At 41.2% G+C, this 17,305-nt stretch overlaps 4 protein-coding genes across 6 annotated transcripts; 3 read left to right on the plus strand and 1 right to left on the minus strand.

The window, feature by feature from the left end:
- Window positions 1–211: 211 nt before the first annotated feature.
- On the plus strand, window positions 212–1,241 carry fabp10a (fatty acid binding protein 10a, liver basic). Its single transcript, XM_029128862.2, has 4 exons — window positions 212–371; window positions 468–640; window positions 782–871; window positions 1,134–1,241. The coding sequence occupies exons 1-4, from the start codon at window positions 305–307 to the stop codon at window positions 1,182–1,184; spliced, it is 381 nt and encodes a 126-aa protein (XP_028984695.1). The 5' UTR covers window positions 212–304; the 3' UTR covers window positions 1,185–1,241.
- A 504-nt stretch (window positions 1,242–1,745) lies between these two features.
- On the plus strand, window positions 1,746–5,304 carry srsf10a (serine and arginine rich splicing factor 10a). The gene is made up of 6 exons (XM_029128859.3): window positions 1,746–1,984; window positions 2,926–3,030; window positions 3,719–3,822; window positions 3,934–4,099; window positions 4,404–4,454; window positions 4,543–5,304. Exons 1-6 carry the CDS (start codon window positions 1,920–1,922, stop codon window positions 4,745–4,747), a joined length of 696 nt encoding a protein of 231 aa, XP_028984692.1. The 5' UTR covers window positions 1,746–1,919; the 3' UTR covers window positions 4,748–5,304.
- A 66-nt stretch (window positions 5,305–5,370) lies between these two features.
- On the minus strand, window positions 5,371–9,144 carry pnrc2 (proline-rich nuclear receptor coactivator 2). The gene is made up of 3 exons (XM_029128861.3): window positions 8,936–9,144; window positions 8,214–8,432; window positions 5,371–8,044 (listed from the first exon to the last, which is right to left on the minus strand). Exon 3 carries the CDS (start codon window positions 8,028–8,030, stop codon window positions 7,551–7,553), a length of 480 nt encoding a protein of 159 aa, XP_028984694.1. The 5' UTR covers window positions 8,031–8,044; window positions 8,214–8,432; window positions 8,936–9,144; the 3' UTR covers window positions 5,371–7,550.
- Window positions 9,145–12,605: 3,461 nt separating this feature from the next.
- Window positions 12,606–16,036, plus strand: cnr2 (cannabinoid receptor 2). 3 transcript variants are annotated; one of them, XM_029128629.2, is made up of 3 exons: window positions 12,606–12,740; window positions 14,085–14,180; window positions 14,254–16,036. In XM_029128629.2, the coding sequence occupies exons 2-3, from the start codon at window positions 14,111–14,113 to the stop codon at window positions 15,303–15,305; spliced, it is 1,122 nt and encodes a 373-aa protein (XP_028984462.1). In that variant the 5' UTR covers window positions 12,606–12,740; window positions 14,085–14,110; the 3' UTR covers window positions 15,306–16,036. The 3 variants fall into 3 exon arrangements, with proteins under 3 accessions (XP_028984462.1, XP_055359132.1, XP_028984463.1); XM_055503157.1 differs by having other exon boundaries at window positions 14,085–16,036; XM_029128630.2 differs by lacking the exon at window positions 14,085–14,180 and having other exon boundaries at window positions 12,613–12,740.
- Window positions 16,037–17,305: the final 1,269 nt, after the last annotated feature.

Raw genomic sequence — 17,305 nt, forward strand, 5'->3', positions numbered from 1 at the left:
GTGTTGGTAAATAATCTACTCCTACTGTATTTCTCTCTTGCCTGGTAAAGGTTTACCTTTACTTTTATTCTACTTTTAGATTTATCTTCAGTTGCAGCTTTGACCGAACAGACATAATTGAACTTTAGGTTGTGCAAACAGGGATTACTACAGACGAAGGTTTGTTACTTATTAAACACAGCAGTGGAACTCCTTTGCATTTCAGTATAAAAAGGTGTTGGTGTGCAATCAAGCTCTTCACTTTGTGCTGAGCTTCACACAGCTGCCTCAGCCTCCAGGCCGCGTCCCAGCACCTCCAGGAAACATGGCCTACAGCGGAACATGGCAGGTCTATTCTCAGGAGAACTACGAGGAGTTTCTCAGGGCCATGGGTGAGAAACTTTATGCGAACATTAGAATGAAATGTGGTCAATTCGTCTTCCTTAAAAAACAGCCTCGTGCTGAAGAATGTTTGTTGTTTTCCACAGAACTCTCAGAAGATGTCATCAAGATGGCCAAGGACATCAAGCCAATTACTGAGATAAAGCAGACTGGCAATGATTTTGTTGTTACGACCAAGACCCCTGGAAAATCCATAACCAACTCCTTCACTCTTGGCAAGGAGGCTGAAATCACCACCATGGACGGCAGAACGCTTAAGGTTTGTCTTTTATTTAGCTGAATATAAAGCCCTGAAATCTACTTTGAGTCCATACTGGTGCTTTTTTCTGGTCTCTTTGGTTCACACCTGACTTATTTCAGGGGCTTTGTGATATGTACTGTCTCCTCCTCTGACCCTCAGTGCACTGTCAATTTGGAGGGTGGAAAACTGGTCTGCAAAACAGGCAAGATCTGTCACGTCCAAGAGCTCAAGGGAGGAGAGCTGATTGAGGTACAGTATGTCCAGAGTTGCTTTCTAAAGTCAAAATATCATAAATATGGGTGAGTTAATCATGTTAAAGTGATATTAAATACATTTTTTGTTGTCATTTATATAATTATATGTTCATATTTGATCTATTATATGCAAACATTTAAAATCTTAATGTGAAGTGTAACTGGAGTAATACAAGTATCATCAATTGCACTTCAATATTTTACTCATAAATGTTTTACACAAATTAAATGTTTCCTTCTCTCTTAACATTTTTTAGACTTTGACCACAGGCTCAACAACTCTCACTAGGAAGAGCAAAAAGATTTAACCTCAGCAGTGAAGAAACTATTGTCTATTTAAATAAAAGTCTTAATTAATAACTGTTTATTGGTGATTTGATGCTTAATGCTTGGCTGTCAGTGACACACTCCACACCAAGATGCTGTTTGATGCTTCTACAAAACATAGCAAATGCCCTGAACATTTTAAATTCTACAGTAGGGATGAGAATAATGTGGGAAAAAAGGCAAGAATACAAGATAATGGTCTAAAAAAATATATACTGCAGCTAAGACGTTTTAGAGTGGCCTTCTTTGAGCCTATAAAAATCTTTAGATATATATACTCAAAATAGTCAAAACATTTACTTATATAGTAGTGCCTGAAATTATTCATACACCTGTTTTTTCTGACTTATAGTTACTTCTATTCCACCAGCAAGTTTATTTTGGCAGGAAATGACACAGGCTTTTTCCGAAAGATAATAAGTAAATGTACAAGAGGCATCACAGTGGAAACAATTATTACTAATTTACATTTAAAAAGTGGCTTCCACTTTCTCAATTTATTTTTTCCGTTTTCATTTTTTTTCCTCCTCTGTAAATATAAATAATTTAATTTTATTTTAAAGATCTCTACAGCAACTAAGTGCGTCTTAGCCGCGGAGCATGCGCACTGGGCACCTAGCTTAGCGTCAGCTGCGGTGAAGCTTAAAGCGGTTTTTCGTGGTGAAAGTAGTTGACAGTAATACGCGGTTCTAAATTATAGCATCCACTCGTTGACAATGGCGAGGTACATGCGGCCTCCCAACACGTCTCTGTTCGTCAGAAATATCGCGGACGAATCCAGGTATGGTGACATTTTGGAACGTGCTGTGCATTCGCGGCTAGGCTAATGCTAAAGGCTTAGCAAACCTAGACGTCATCGCAGTCCTTGCATTTTAGTTTCTGCAGAGAGTGTTACAAGCAGCTAACAAACATAAAGAGGTTGCTGCGGAGTCGGTAGTCGATTTCATCTGACGCTAGTTAATATACGACGGCGCTAATATTATTCAGCAGTTCCTCAGAAACATTAAGTGCAGCGACACGAGACGTATGCAGGAAGAAGACATGCAGCAGCAGCAGGCTAAGGTCATCACTCACACGCCTCAGTGTAGCCTAGCCAAATGCTAAGTCAGTCCTGCACACCCGTAGAGCAATCGCTGTCTACGTTCTGATGTATTTACAACCGCCTGTAGTATATTCAGAACGTAATGTAAATATTCACAATGATTACTTCAAAAACTGAGACTAAACTAACGTGTACATGTTTTAGGAGGGTACTCGTGACAACAGGGGGCCTTCAACACGTTATTAGAATGATAATGTGTAGATGTTACTGTACAGAAGGTGTAGAGCAGTCTTCCTGTTTAGCACAGTAGACTTTTTGTTATGAAAACTGCCCCTAAACGTGGCTCCTCACGTTTTTTGCAGGAGGTTCTTGTTTAGTTGAAAGAAAGATCGGAGCTAACGAGTACACATCAGGTGGTGGAATGATGATTCCTCCCTCTGAGGGTTGCGTCTAACCATATGAACCGCTGGTATTTGGCCCCCTGTGTGTTAAATGTAATCAGGTTGTGATGACCTGCTGTTGAGGGCTTTAAATACCGCATGCCTTTTCTGTGTTATATGGCTGTGTTATACCTCTTAATTTAAAAGTGGGGGAGACATTTAATTAGTGATTTCCTCCAGGCTCCAGGTGAACTGTGCAGTCGCCGTCAGAATTAATGTGTTTATTTCATGACACTTCAGGCCAGAGGATTTACGGCGTGAGTTTGGTCGTTACGGGCCTATTGTAGATGTCTACATTCCACTTGACTTCTATACACGGCGGACAAGAGGATTTGCTTACGTTCAATATCCTTTTTTTTTACTTTGTGTTCTAATAGTAGATTATAAAGCCTTAAATATGACTACTTGACCTCAGTCACACCTGACCTGACATCAGTTTGTATTTTGTTCACAAGTTTATATTTGTTTATTTACCATCACCCATATTGTGTTTAAATGTAAACTTACTCCTAACCAGTATTTCCTCTGTTGTTGCCTTAGAGTGGTAAAGATACAATTCTGGAGACCACACACCAAAGTTGAAAGGCTGTTGTAGAATAGATTGAAGCCAAAGACGCCCAGGCGACAGGCTGTAGTGGAATTGGGAAAATAAAGTGAGCAAAAGCATGAAGATACAAAGAGGAGAAAAGAGGGCACCCAGGCTTCCATTTGTCTACCAAAGGGAGGAAATACAAAGTGTTTATTGGGCAAAGACAAGCAGGAAATCTCAAGTTCTTCTACCAAGACATTAAAGGTCAAGCTGAAGGTCAAAGGTCAAGCATGTAAAACGGTAACAAGCCAAACCTTCTGTATCCTAAGAAATCTGAATCAAAATACAAATAATGAAAACACAATCAATTAAAATATTTATTTTACTTTACTAGTTTTTACCTAAAAATAAATTCAACTCACCAATCAAGTAGCTGTTTTTTGGCATTTTTCACCAACCTTCTTAACAAACCATTAAAAAAAAAAGTCCTTAACAACTCAGCATGTTTGAAGATGTCCGGGACGCAGAAGATGCTCTTCACAACCTAGACCGCAAATGGGTTTGTGGGCGTCAGATTGAGATCCAGTTCGCCCAGGGAGACCGCAAGAGTATGAATCTTTTTTTACTTCTATGGATTACAGCTATAAAGGTTTATACAACATTATTTGTGAAAATGAGTATATTTTTACCCAGTGTTCAATGTGAATTTGATCATCAAGCTCCTAACCAGATGAAGGCCAAGGAACATGACTCTCCCGAGTTCTCCCGTCATGATGATAACCATGATACTCGCCGAAGGCGGTCTCGGAGTCGCAGCTATGATCACCGTAGATCCCGGAGCCCCTCGTATGACCGCGGTGGTCGAAGGTCGGAGAGCCCTCGAGAGTAAGTTGCTGCAATCTGTGTTTTTTTACTTGAGAATGTGTATAATAGCCCACTTCAGGTGGAAATGAGTATTGACTGTGCAGTTGTTGCGTGTTTGCAGGTTCACAAGGCTAATCAAAAACTGCATATGTCTTAGTTTAGATGTAAGCAAGGCAGAGCATAGTACAACAGAAACATGGGATGAGATGTAAGCTGAATGTGACCCAGGAACTGGTTAATCTGTAGGAAGACAAACCATTGTTGTGCCTAAATAAACATGACATTTATAAACTTATAGACTGGTTTGCTTGTTTTGTCTCTACAGCTCTCGATCCTACAATAGATATCGACAGAGCAGAAGCCACAAAACTGACAAGTAGGAATGTTTTTGTTTGTTTTGTTTTTTTTGAAGGGATAAAAACTATTGTTCTCCCTCATCACTAATATCGTTAACCTTCCCACAGAACACGCCATGAGCTAGGCTCATGCAGCCGCTCCACATCCCATTCCTCTGCTTCCAGATCCAGGCCCAAAGGTAAAGAGAGGCGCTCCATGTCCCGTAGCCCAGAAGATGAGTTCCAGCCAACCTCCAGCTCTCAGCAGTGCGAGAGACTATCTTCATCCCGCTCCTACTCTAGATCCAAGCCACGCTCACGCTCCAGGTCCTGAACTGAGAAAAGGTTTTGAGGTCACTGACAGATAAATAAGAGGATTTGGAAGAAATTACTGTCCAAGAATGTTTACACTCATCTTTAAACTAAACAACTACAGTATTGTGCTTTATTTTTTATCTTAGGTCTATTCATTAAAAAGGGATCAGTTACCAAATTAAAAAGGTAACAGCAGGAGCTCAAGTTTTTTTTTTTTTTTTTTTTGTGATTAAACTATGAAGCACATAGCTGGTAATTTTACAGTTAACAATTTGAAGATCTACAAAAAATTGTCTACTTTCAGTTATGAGTGTTTAAATGCCTGCTTGTGCCTTTTTGGTTTCAGAATTATTATCCAGTCCCTAGTATCTGGTCTCTGTAGAGTGTGGGGCAACAGAGAAGCTACAGAATGTAGTGAGCTGCCATGTGTTTTTGTCATTGACGACAGCTGCATTTTTATACCTTCAGATAGTTGTATGTCAAGTATAAGCAGTAATACTAGGAGTATTTCAGGTCTTCAGTATAGTTATCCTTAATGATTGTGTGCTTTATAAATAAAGAAACTGAGTTTTCTAAGCTGTGTATGTGTAAGTGTTACAAATCCTAAATAACAATTTAAAGATATTCAAACACAGACATAAATGGGGGGAAAGGGGAAAAGGATTTATTTTTTTTGTAAAACATTTTATCATCAATTTATAGCTTTAGTGCTTTCTTTAACAAATTTTAAATACCAATCAATACCAATAATAAAAACAGGGCATGTTGTCATATCATTTTCAGTGACATTGTATAACTGGGACAAATTCATAGCCAATTAATGAAACAGCTCAATTTAGTATAAGGAGACTGCCATGCACAAATCAAACAGGGTAATAAAAGAAAAATTGGTAGCTTAAACAACATGGGTCCAAATTCAGTTGTCAGCTGGCGGAAGAAACAGCTGAGAACAGAAAATGTTTTTGTCAAATATTTGGTCAGTTTGTGGAATTGCCATCTATTGGTTCAATTGTTTCTGCATGGTTTTAAACTTAGGCACAAATAGTTAAACTGAGCAGATACAAGCTTTACGCTTAAGTACTGTAAACACATTCAAAACTCAAATCCATACATATGCAAGTCTCCTACAATCCAATTCATGTTTTGCTGCATAATTTGCACTTAGCATCATCTTTCCTACACTGCCTAATACAAAACAATAAAAAACATGTGCAAGATCTCTGGAAACAGTGCAGGGGTACTGAGTATGCTTTTTTTTAACAAAAATATTCTTCAGTATTGAAGTTAAGACACAACCTTGCATGTCTTATACATTCAGTGTTATTACTAAAAATACTTTTGTCAGACAGGCCTCAAACTTGGCCTGCAAATGTACATATGCTACAAGTACTTTATACATTTCATTATTTACATGGCTCCATTAAAGGGCTCATACTTTTGTTTTGCCATTTTTAAGCTGGCCATAAAAGCTACATTTCTGCAAAGGGAAAGCCAAAAGAGCTTATCACAGAACTGAATCACTAAGAGAATCCACAGGTAGATTATGAGTTATTTCAATAGCATCCTGACTAACAACTTGTAAGGAAATCAAAAAATGTCTAATCGCAGTGCAAGAGGGTAAACCCAGAGGCAGGAGGCAGAGTGTCTGTTGATTATGGGATCAACAGTGAGACCAGTTTTGTAAACACAAACACCAGCCTCCTGCCTTGTTTTAGTCCCCTGAGCCCCATCACTTCAGCAACCATCCTCAGCTCTGCCCTCCTTTGCTTACAAATGCATGCAGCCAACAGGGCCACATCTCGATTCAGAAAGCGAAACCGAATCCTGCATCCAAGGCTGGCCCTCTTCCGCTTGTTAAAGCTGCAGCACCGTCTTGAATAAACAGCGAGAATAAGTAACATAACTGATTAAAGAGTTAAAGGGTGACTCAGAGGACTCTAATCCCATTTACCACTGGGGCTGGCAAGATCAAATGGCACTGGCAACAATGCCCACCACACATAGATGTCACAGAAAAAAAGCATTGCTTTGGTTACTCACAGCACTTCATACGTCTTTCAACACAACAAAAACTGACTTGTACAAAATAATGCTATGATAGAGTGTTATGACCCTCAAGACTAGGTCAACTCCTATAGTGCATGTGCGCACAGCGCAATAAAAAAGGTACAGGAGTTGACAGTCCAGGGCCACTGTGCCATGGTCTCTTATTAACCTTCAGTCTGAGGTTATACTCAACCTGTACTTATTACAGCTTATTACCTCTAGTAAGCTTTTTGTTTCCCTGCAGTTGTGTGTTTTTTCCAAACAATAACAACAATAATACAGAAGTGGGAAAATAGTGGCCCCTAATCAAAATCCTACCAAGTTTGATTTAGCACTTGAAGCTTTAGACATGAAGAAGTAAAATTATAAACAAGTTAACAAAATGCATTTCTGTTCATGGGTACTTACCTGATCTAATACTATGTTTGTAATGACTGTTTGTTTGGAAAAAACACTCAATATACTCGGACAGCCAACATTAAAAAGAATAAAACAAAAGTACAAAGGATATCCAGTTCAGAGAAACTGACTCCTTTGAAGGCGTCACCGACCAGCAAGGCTGCACGACTGTAATATCCTGATATATTCGTTTTTAAAATAAGTCTAAACATTAACAGCAGAGCATCACTGTAAATGCCCCTACCTATTAAAGTTGTTAATCTTAAAACGGTATTACAGCACTGAGGTGTTCCTGGTGGGTGTGCGCCCCCAAAAGAATCACAGTTCATGTATTGGCTTTTTTTTTTTTTTAAAACGATCAAGTGTGGGTGTCCCTCTCAGCCCTGCACCTTAAGAAGGCTCTTGAGCTGGAAGGCCATCATCTCCCTGTTGTCACAGGAGCCTATAGGAAAGGACACCCAGTGGCTCGGGGGCTTGGGCAACACGCTGGGTGAGGGGGGCTCACTGAACTTGGGCCCTGCGTAGCTCGGACTTCCCTGTGTGGCCAGGAGCGTGTTGAGATTAGACACCGCACCCTCCCAGTTCTGATCGTAGTTGGTGGCAAAACGGACAGAAGCATTCTTGTCAGCGGACACGGCCTGCCGCGTCTCTGGAGACCTATGGTAGGCTGCGCCCTTGTCGCTGCGGCGGTGGCCGTGGTGATGAAGGCCACCTGCCCCTCCTACAGATGCTGCTGCACCGTTCTGGTCACGGCTCCTCTGCTTAGCCCGGCCAAGATGGTGGTTCTTCTTAGGCAAAGGGTGCTCAGGGTGGGTAACTGGAATGTTGTATCTCTCGCCACCTCCCATACTGCTCATGCACTACGTGTCACCTAAGGGATGAGAACGTATTATTAGTAAACTGAATTCCATGCGATGCTTTCAAATGCTGCGCCATTTACTGGCAGCATGCACTACAAAAACAGAGGCTACGTGCAGAATCACAAGGGCTGAGGCGCCCCTCCCCCCCACACCACCCCAGTAATAACAACCCCAGCTTGCCTCTTTGTTGTGAGAAAGTTGATGAAGCACAGATCTGGCTTTAATCGTTCGCCTCCAATCGGGCCCCAGGTCCTCGAAGTAGCTTTCTGTCTACTTCTCGCAGCACGTTTGTGTCCTCCACAGTCTGAGGTTTTCATGTGCCGATGAGCGTTGTTTTCCCGTGGGGCCGAGTTGAACATCAATTCACCTCGGCGCACGATGCTCCAGGAAGTCGACGATCTTTGACGGGAGAAAAACAACGTCAGACAAGGACGCCTTGACAACTAGCCACCGTCTAATGTTTGTCATCTGGAACACAGCCGTGTGTTTTTATAAGTGCGTCATCAACGTCTAGCACTGCGAAAAAAATCCAATAGGCGAAATAGCAGCTTCTAAATCTGACGTAATAACATGCAGATACATTTCAACTATAAGTGCATGTTATTATTGTAACAAAAACGTTACATAACACTGCGACGCGTTAGCCCACTTTTGTTTATGCGCCCCCAGCTCGGCTTGACTGCAGCCGTTTTGTCCCGCAAGCTGCCTCTGCGACGTATTTACCAATTAAAAAGCTATTTTGTTATAGCAATTTCAACACCTGTGACGTAACTAAATTACCCCAAATGTTGATTGGTCACATTACTCGTGAAGAATACGTGTCACGCCACTTTGGCACTAAATCAAAACAAAGAAACGGCGATCACAATATGGCGACCAGACACAAAGTGTTTGTCTCTTACCGACTTCTTCAGGCTTGGTTGTTGAAGCCTTTCGTCAGAGAAATATTAAATAAGCCTCTAAAATCCTTCTGCGGACTATGTAGGAAACAGAGCAATGCTTTATTTCCTACAACTCCGTCGCCCTCGAAGCTTATGTGGTGTTAAAAGTGGCCGTACACCGACGACACCTCTGTCTCTCTCTCTCCCGACTCCGTCTGAATTGCAACAAAATGGAAACTACAGGGGCGATATGTAGCTCGTTCTAACGCACACCGGACCAATCACAATGCGAAGCCGAGCAGAACGACCAATCAGCGCCGACCCACGTACACGCATTCATGCCTGTTGCCAGACTGGTGACGTCAATCGCTGACACTCCTCTTCTTCCTGTTGGGGTATTTCCTGAGAGAAGTGAAAAAAGAACACAAAAATGTTACTAAATCGCCGAAATCCTCCTATTTACAAACTGCTTTATATAGCAAGTAACTCATATTTCTATTGCAGCATCGTAACAAACTTTTGTGACGGTGATCGCGGTAGTTTTGTGTTATATAATTTCGAGCCTTAGATCAAATAAACAGGTAAACACATCCGCGATCTACATTAATGCGTCACCTAACAGGTTTCTTTCTTCCTAGAGGGAAACACAAACACTGTCTATTAGCACAGATTAACGCCACTTTGTGTCGTTGAGACCACAGCTGCATAAGCCTTTTGTTATACAAAACAGCTCCTGTCTGGACCCCCCCCCCAGTCTGTCAGTTTCCTTGGTTCAACAAACCTTGAAAGGTTGTTGCACTATGTTGTACAATCTAAGTGTATTATACTGCATTCCCATTTACTCTATACAAAAGGTTTCATGTAAATATCAAACTTGTTCTTTTATTTTTGTTGTGATGGGTTTCATCTTTGTGCTGATTCTTCTTTGTAGCACATAGGTGGTTTCCAGCTATCGTCACAGGTGTATAGGTGTCAAACATGGTCACAGATGTTTCAAAGGGCAACTTCCTCTCTAAACGTACTGTTTTGAACAACTATAACTACAAAACAAAAAGCACAACATAAAAATGAATGTACACTTTTGTAACTTTGTTAAGCCCGTCATTCACACGCCGTTACTAGGCCCAGACTAGACTCTATTAACAAAACAAACACCTAAATCTGACAGTGTCGTGAATGTGTTGCAGCATGTGGTATGTATGGTTCCTCCCAGCAAACGTGCCCCGGGGTTATTGGGGCTTGTCACTTAAGAATCTTCCATCCCCCAATGATTTTGCTTCAAGTCACAACGGCGCCTGTTGTTTGCAGTATCCAGTCATATGTCATGAGTTCCTAGTAAAACTCTGCCCAGGCAAAGGAAGAATTACAAGTTAGATTAGTTCATCAAAATTATACGTTTAAGACAAATTCTATTCAGTTTTTCTTTAAGGATCATATGACTGAACTTTAAAAGTTTCATCGGGTTTTATGTCCAGCTCTACAGAATACAAAGCAACTGAGTAACTGATACCCTGATACCCTCCTGGCCTTGTTTAAAGTGAATTTAGTTGCGCAACAGTCTTGCAACTGAAAGCCATGTTAGGACACTCCCCACAGCAAGGCAACGGTTGAAGGGGGCCGTGCCCATCTGGAGCCAACTATGTAGGGAAAGTGGGTCACTGTGACGTGTCTGTGTAGGCTGTACATAACACAACAGGTGGACAAATATGTTACCGCTGACAGAGGCCTGGAGTGTAACCACACCACCGACACAATGAACGTACAGCAGGCCGACCTTGAGACTGAGACAGAGAGTTGAAAACAAAGGCGGCTGGGTTTTTTTTCCTCTCACAAGCAGAAGTAACCCACACGCTACCGGCCTCTTTCTGTCTGTGTTATAGGCCATTTATAATGGTTAAAGAGCGCCAACGGTCCAAAGTACATCATGGATGCAGATTGACTTCTATTTGGATAGACTGTAATGTGCTGTAAACACACCCACTTATTGTAAAGGGGGGAAACAGCAGAGGCACAAATGCAAATTGTATTTTACAGTCCTATCATTTATTATTCTAAACATTTCTTTACAGTAAATAATTAAGCATCATTAAAGCATTTAGCATGAAGTAATCATGTTTGTGTATTTTTTTCCTCGTGTTTTTCACATCAGTAACCTGATACCGCTCTCTGAAGGCCTGGCAATCTGGAAATGAGGAGAGGAAATTTGATTAATGGATTCAGGTCAAATTAGCCTGAAACAGCAGCCGAGCCGCACTGTTTGCCTCCAGGGTGATCATGCAACAGGATGATGTAATCTTGCCGATAATTGAACATTTCATGCTTTATTCTGGTCGTGTTTCTGTTTTTTTTTCCTTTTCTGTTTCTGTTTTAAGAAATCTTGTTGAAGCTCTGCTGTCTGCTCCTAATTACATTTCCTGCCTTCTGGTCTGCTCCATCTATCAGGAGGAGACTCTGCCGGCGCATCAGATATCACCATCGTATAACCACCACAAGGGCCTTCTCTCTTGCTGCTTTTCAAATACTAATTTACTGAATCAAAACAAGTCTCTTTTGACCCATTTTCATGGCATGGCATTTGATATGTTAGTCCCACTTATTGTTGTATCGAGCACACTTTCACTTTTTTTTCTAAATCGAGTGGCTAAAATAGGTTAGTGCTTCATCTCACAGTGCCTCGGGTATGATTTTGTGATCTGATTAAATTGTTATTAAACTAGTAATGTGTTTTATTTTAACCAGCGGGACATTAGCTAAATTAAATGTCCTTAATTGGTGAATGAACTGCTTGGTCAGTTTGTGCATATGAAGACGAAAAAAGAGTAAAAGTCTTAATATTACTCTTAATATTAACTCAAAATATCTTTTGACCCTTCTGCTATCATTATCATGTCGAGTTCATGGTTGCTCAGCACTGCCCCCTGTTGTACCTCCACTAAAATTACGCCGCCTTTATTGTGAAGTCAATAAACAATGTGGAGAATTTCAAAGAATATTTGCAGTCAAGGCTTGTTTATACAGTTGATAAGATTTAAGATTCTGATAAGACATAAACAGAACCTGCTGTTTTAACATGTTGCCAGTGCTTTCCATTCAGAAAAGGCAGGTCAGTAAGATCCTCCTGTCCTGATATGAAGAAGAATGCATGGCTGTGATGCTACATGTGGTCTTTCAGATGAAGATGGATAGAAGTACCTCAGCAACAGAATCAACCAGCAGCTTTGTTGAACAGGTTTCACTGACTATTGATTTTTGGTTTGACAAAATATTTCAAGCTCACTGTTCATTTGCCAGTTAATTATTACCTGAAGAGCACTGAGCTATTTGTTGAGCATTCTGTCCCCATTAATAGCGTTTATTTAGCACATCCATTGTTTCCTGCTTTTCACAGATGTGCTCTTCACACACATACACCCCATCACACCTGGAGAGTGCTCTCCATCCTAGTATCGACCGTGACCTTGTCTGCCTCAAACACATTATTTATAGGGACACAACACTCAGTAGTCTCTGAAAAGTCCTGATGGAGAGATCAACATTTGGAGTATATTTACTTACATAAATCAAACAATGGATTTTACTAGCACAGTTTTATCTTCTGTCTCATCAAACTGTATTTATGGTGCTTGTGGATCCATCCTCTCGTCTGTCACTCTCTCTCTCCCTCTCTCTGTATCTCCCTCCTTCCTGTCATCATTGCCAGCCTCATTGTCTTCGCCACTCGCTTGCACGCTTTGCCACCAGTCATTTCTGTATGGTCTGTGTATTCATGCTGTGGTTTAACACTTCTGAGAGCAACAGGAAAGCAGTCAATGTAAAACGCTAAAAGGTAAGCTATGACAAACATTCAATTACTATTTAAATGTATTTAATACTTTCTCCTAGTTTTCTTTGAACCGATTTGGGATATTGTTTTTTTCCATTTTTGTATGTCTTCTTGTTCTAAATCAACTTTGGGTATATTGAAGCGTTGAATATGGGCAGTTTTGTTTTCTGTTTCTTGACATTCTAATAATTTATGTTTAGCTTCTGCTTTTAAGCAAACACTTCAACTAGTGGTTGTGTTACTTAACCCAGAACAACTTGTGATATTTGGAAACAACACAACACACAAGTGCAATAGTTGCCCAAAGGCTTTTTACCACATCATATTCTGCAGTCATGTATTATTAGGTTATAACTTGTGGATTTAAAACATAAATGACTTTTCTTGCGCATGCTGCTTTTCTTTAGGGACAGTCACTTTATCTTATGAGGGTTTACATGTAAATGTGCAGCAGCGTAAGTGGCCCAGCCACAGGAGGGTGAAGCTGGAGCTTGTGTAATATCCACAGCGTGTGTGGCAACAGTTGAATTTAGAAATGATGTTCCTCTGGTAAATATACTTCACTCTGAAAAGAACATTCTACCAGATCAGCCCATATATATTATATAAAAATATAAAAAGAAAAACAATGGAAGATTAATTTAATCTTGCTTCTTAATCTGCTTGAATCACTGAATGTACGTTATACCTGATACCTTTTTTAAAAGTACATTTATGTTGCATGACAAAATTATTCCTCAAGCAAACAATCAGTGCAAAAGGTTAATTGAGTCCTCTCACATCATCATACCACAAGGAGTTTTATTTATTGATCGTAGAGAGGAGATGCACTTTACAGCCGACCGCTCACCTCCACTGTGTCCTTCACCCACCAACAAACTGGCCTTTCCTCTTATTCCAATAGGGGGCAGTCTACATGCTGGTATATGGGCTCATAGGCAAACAATACACTCAACAGTTACTTACTGCATTACACTGAGATCCAGACAATGTGAACATGTGAATCAATATTATTATGAGCTGAAGAATCCAATCTTTGTTTCATGTGTAATGGGTTATTTTACACACATGATCAACATTGTCAGCTGACATTATGATGGTTATTGTCTGTTTACTCTGACCTCTAAATGACTTCACTCACAAATGTTAATGCTCCTTTTAAGCACCAAGTCCAATATTGACATTGAGGGAGACAGTGATCATATTTTGCATTTTCACATCTCACATTCTACATCATTTTTTTTCTTTTCCAGCAGAATATGTTTTTATGACATTTATTTTAGTACATTAAATTCCTCCATTGCTAATATAATAAAATTACTTAATTTGCTTCCTCATAATATTTAGCTTTAGCCTAGCGATTAACAGCTGAAATGGATAAATATGAGGCTGTAACGTCCTCAGGATATGCAGAAGACAAAGACAACGCCTCATGCCCGTCAGGTATGTGTTGTTCTTGCTCATATTACACGTCACCTCGGGGTTTCTTGTTGTAAATCTGCGTTTTTCCACTCAGGTAACAGGTCTTGGGAGAATATGGAATGCTATAGGATCCTCACAGAAGTGGAAAGAAAAGCCATTGGCTCCATCTGTTTCCTGGCAGGTCCCATCACGTTCCTGCAGAACGCCCTCGTGTTGTGCGTGATCGCCTCCTCGGCCACTCTGCGAAAGCGGCCCTCCTATCTGTTCATCGGCAGCCTCGCTCTAGCCGACGTCTTCGCCAGCTGCTTCTTCACCATCAGCTTCCTGGACTTCCACCTGTTTCACGGCAGCGACGGCCCCGATGTCTACCTCTTCAAGCTGGGCGGCGTCACCATGGCCTACACCGGCTCGGTGGCCAGCTTGCTGCTGACCGCTCTGGACCGCTACCTGTGCATCCACCAGGCCTCCAGCTACAAAGCGCTGCTGACACGCCGGCGAGCCCTGCTGAGCCTGCTGGTTCTCTGGAGCACCACCGCCTTTATCTCCTTCTTGCCCCTGATGGGCTGGAGGTGTCCCACAGGCCTTACTCCACCATGCTCACGCCTCTTCCCCTACGTAAACTCGGCTTATATGGCCTGCTGGACCAGCTTGATACTAGTGCTTATGGTTCTTATCATGGTGGCTTATGCTATGATCTTGTGGAGGGCCCACCGCCATGAATCCACTATGACCAAGCTGCAGGCGACATCAAAGACAGGGCATTCACGCCGGAGGATGGATATACGATTGGCTCGTACGTTCAGCCTGATCCTGCTCATACTGGTGGGCTGCTGGCTTCCGGCACTGTCCTTCATGCTAGTCGACGTCTCTATGAGTCTAAACCGCACCCAACAGAGGGCCTTCGCCTTTTGCGGCACCCTGTGCTTGGTCAACTCTGCTGTCAACCCCCTGCTGTACGCCTTGCGGTGCAGGGAGCTGAGAATTGCTCTGATGCGGCTGCTTCAAAGGCTCTGCGGCATTGGACGCTGTAAAGCACCACCAGAGGAATTAAGCTCTGGGCTACCGTCTGGAGACAACATCACTGCCTCCAGCGAGGAGGAGATGCCCCGAACCAGACACAACAGGCACACCCTGCAGCCGGAATGAATAAACAACAGCTAAACGTTTGAAAAAAAGAAGGAAACGCTGTAGAAAGTGTATATAACCTTCACAGAGATACGGAAGGCTCCTTTAATTTATGTTACATTTAAGTCCAATATAAAAGACAATCAACTTTACTGTAAATGAAGAGTTTAAAACTCACACAACTCATCCATAGGATGCATAGTCATAAGAGCAATATATAGTTTTAATCTTTACATTTTAATTGAATACACACAATATATCTTCTTCTAATAAGAATAAATATCTTGCTTTAAGCCAAATAGAAAGGGTTTTGTATATGTTATATATGTAGATATAAAATGATGCATCTCCCCCTTTAACTGTGACTCTGCCGCCCATGTGAGTGCTTTAAAGCACCTATGAAACAGTGTCTGTCGTGACATGAAGTGCTGACTTCTGTTGTGCGTGGGGTTGTTTACTGTGAGTGTTGTCCCTGAGTGTGCAGGAACAGAGGATCCTGGGGGACTGGACGCGAATGCCCGGCCTCCACAAAAGCCCCGCGCATGGGAGGATTTCACAGTGTTCACCGCATAAATCCAGGCAGTGTGCAGAGGTGACTGGGGCACGTGTCACAGAGAGAACGTGAACAGTGAACAGGCACTAGAACAATCTTTACACCAGCGGCTCACTGTCATCAGGCTGACATGGATTTAAACCTACCACAGCAAAAGGCTCACGCATATTAAAATTGAACATTAAAACCACTAAATCGACTGATGACTGTGCTCTTTTTTGACTTTATTAATTTATTTGCCAAACGCCAAACCAATAACTTATGCAGCACTGAATATATATATATATATATATTGTTCTTTAAGTTTTTAAGTTCTTAATGTAAAAAAACATTTCTCAGTATTATACAACACAAGCATCTTAAACTTCAGCTTCAAATAACTGACAGGCATTGTTAGCACTATTCTGCTACTGAAAAGCAAGTTATTGAAGGGAGCTGCTTAGTTAAAATGATTTATTTCCACCACTTGTGCAACGAAATACAGCTGTAATTGATGATTGGTTTCTTGCAGTAGAAGTTATTCTAAATGCTAGAATAAACACTGCCTTATCATCATGTCCTTGTTGAGCATTCATTTCTTTCCATGATTCTTAGTTAAAAGTATGTTCAAGGAACCCTTTGGCCCAACAAACCTGCCCAGCAAAGCACCACAGACAGATTTCTGCACTTTTCAATGTAAAAACAATAGATCACAGTGCGTGTGTGGCTGGTTATTATGCCTGTGATACAATAGGAGCAGAATGGAGCATGTAGCTGATAAAAACAGTAGGATAAGGATCACTAACTCAGCTCAAATGTTGTTGCGAAGTGCAGGCAGTCTCAGTGCGCGAGCTCTTGAAAATGTGTGCTGCTGTCTGATTAGTAACAAAGATAATAACATACAAAATGCACACAGAAACAACAGTTAGATAGAACAATCTCAATCAAACACAATGTAAAAACTTTTATTTTTTTATAAAGAGTTCTTTATCTGGACAATAGTATCGGTGACATGAATCATGAGTTAATTCAATTACTTCAAGATGTAAACTATGATGAGTTTCAGTGGCTTCACTAAGGTTTTATAATTAGTTCATACTCATCGCTAGTGCAATCAAATTACATGCATTCTGGCTTTCCCTTTGTGTTGCAAAAGGGAAGCTATCTGACCTATCATAAATATTATGTATTATTTGTGTGATTGAGGAGATAAATATTGTATTATGTGTATGATGATTCTTCAGATGGAACACGGGACGTGTTTGAGTGTTTGTACCGGCGTAGATTGGAGCCCAGCATCACTCCTCGGCTCTGATTTATCCTACCTGACTTACCTGACCACAGCCAGCAGACGTCTGGTGAACCTTCAGCCTGGGTTCAACTGAGAGCCGTCTCCGTCAACAACAGGGTGGAGAGACAGCAAAAGGCTCCGTTAAAACGACAGGCGCGTAAAGAAAAACGCAAATCTGCCCTTTATTATTTAAAGGTG

This window comes from Betta splendens, chromosome 16, assembly GCF_900634795.4.
Source record: "Betta splendens chromosome 16, fBetSpl5.4, whole genome shotgun sequence".
In the NCBI taxonomy this organism is placed as follows: domain Eukaryota; kingdom Metazoa; phylum Chordata; class Actinopteri; order Anabantiformes; family Osphronemidae; genus Betta; species Betta splendens.

What these genes read in the sequence shown, in the direction of transcription:
- fabp10a (XM_029128862.2), top strand. Translation starts at nt 305, where the DNA reads ATGGCCTACAGCGGAACATGGCAGGTCTATTCTCAGGAGAACTACGAG. An exon ending in TGGACGGCAGAACGCTTAAG is followed by an intron (nt 641 to 781) that starts GTTTGTCTTTTA and finishes TCTGACCCTCAG; the next exon opens with TGCACTGTCAATTTGGAGGG. An exon ending in AGGGAGGAGAGCTGATTGAG is followed by an intron (nt 872 to 1,133) that starts GTACAGTATGTC and finishes AACATTTTTTAG; the next exon opens with ACTTTGACCACAGGCTCAAC.
- srsf10a (XM_029128859.3), top strand. Translation starts at nt 1,920, where the DNA reads ATGGCGAGGTACATGCGGCCTCCCAACACGTCTCTGTTCGTCAGAAAT. An exon ending in CGCCCAGGGAGACCGCAAGA is followed by an intron (nt 3,823 to 3,933) that starts GTATGAATCTTT and finishes TTGATCATCAAG; the next exon opens with CTCCTAACCAGATGAAGGCC. An exon ending in AGGTCGGAGAGCCCTCGAGA is followed by an intron (nt 4,100 to 4,403) that starts GTAAGTTGCTGC and finishes TTGTCTCTACAG; the next exon opens with CTCTCGATCCTACAATAGAT.
- pnrc2 (XM_029128861.3), bottom strand. Translation starts at nt 8,030, where the DNA reads ATGAGCAGTATGGGAGGTGGCGAGAGATACAACATTCCAGTTACCCAC.
- cnr2 (XM_055503157.1), top strand. Translation starts at nt 14,145, where the DNA reads ATGCAGAAGACAAAGACAACGCCTCATGCCCGTCAGGTATGTGTTGTT.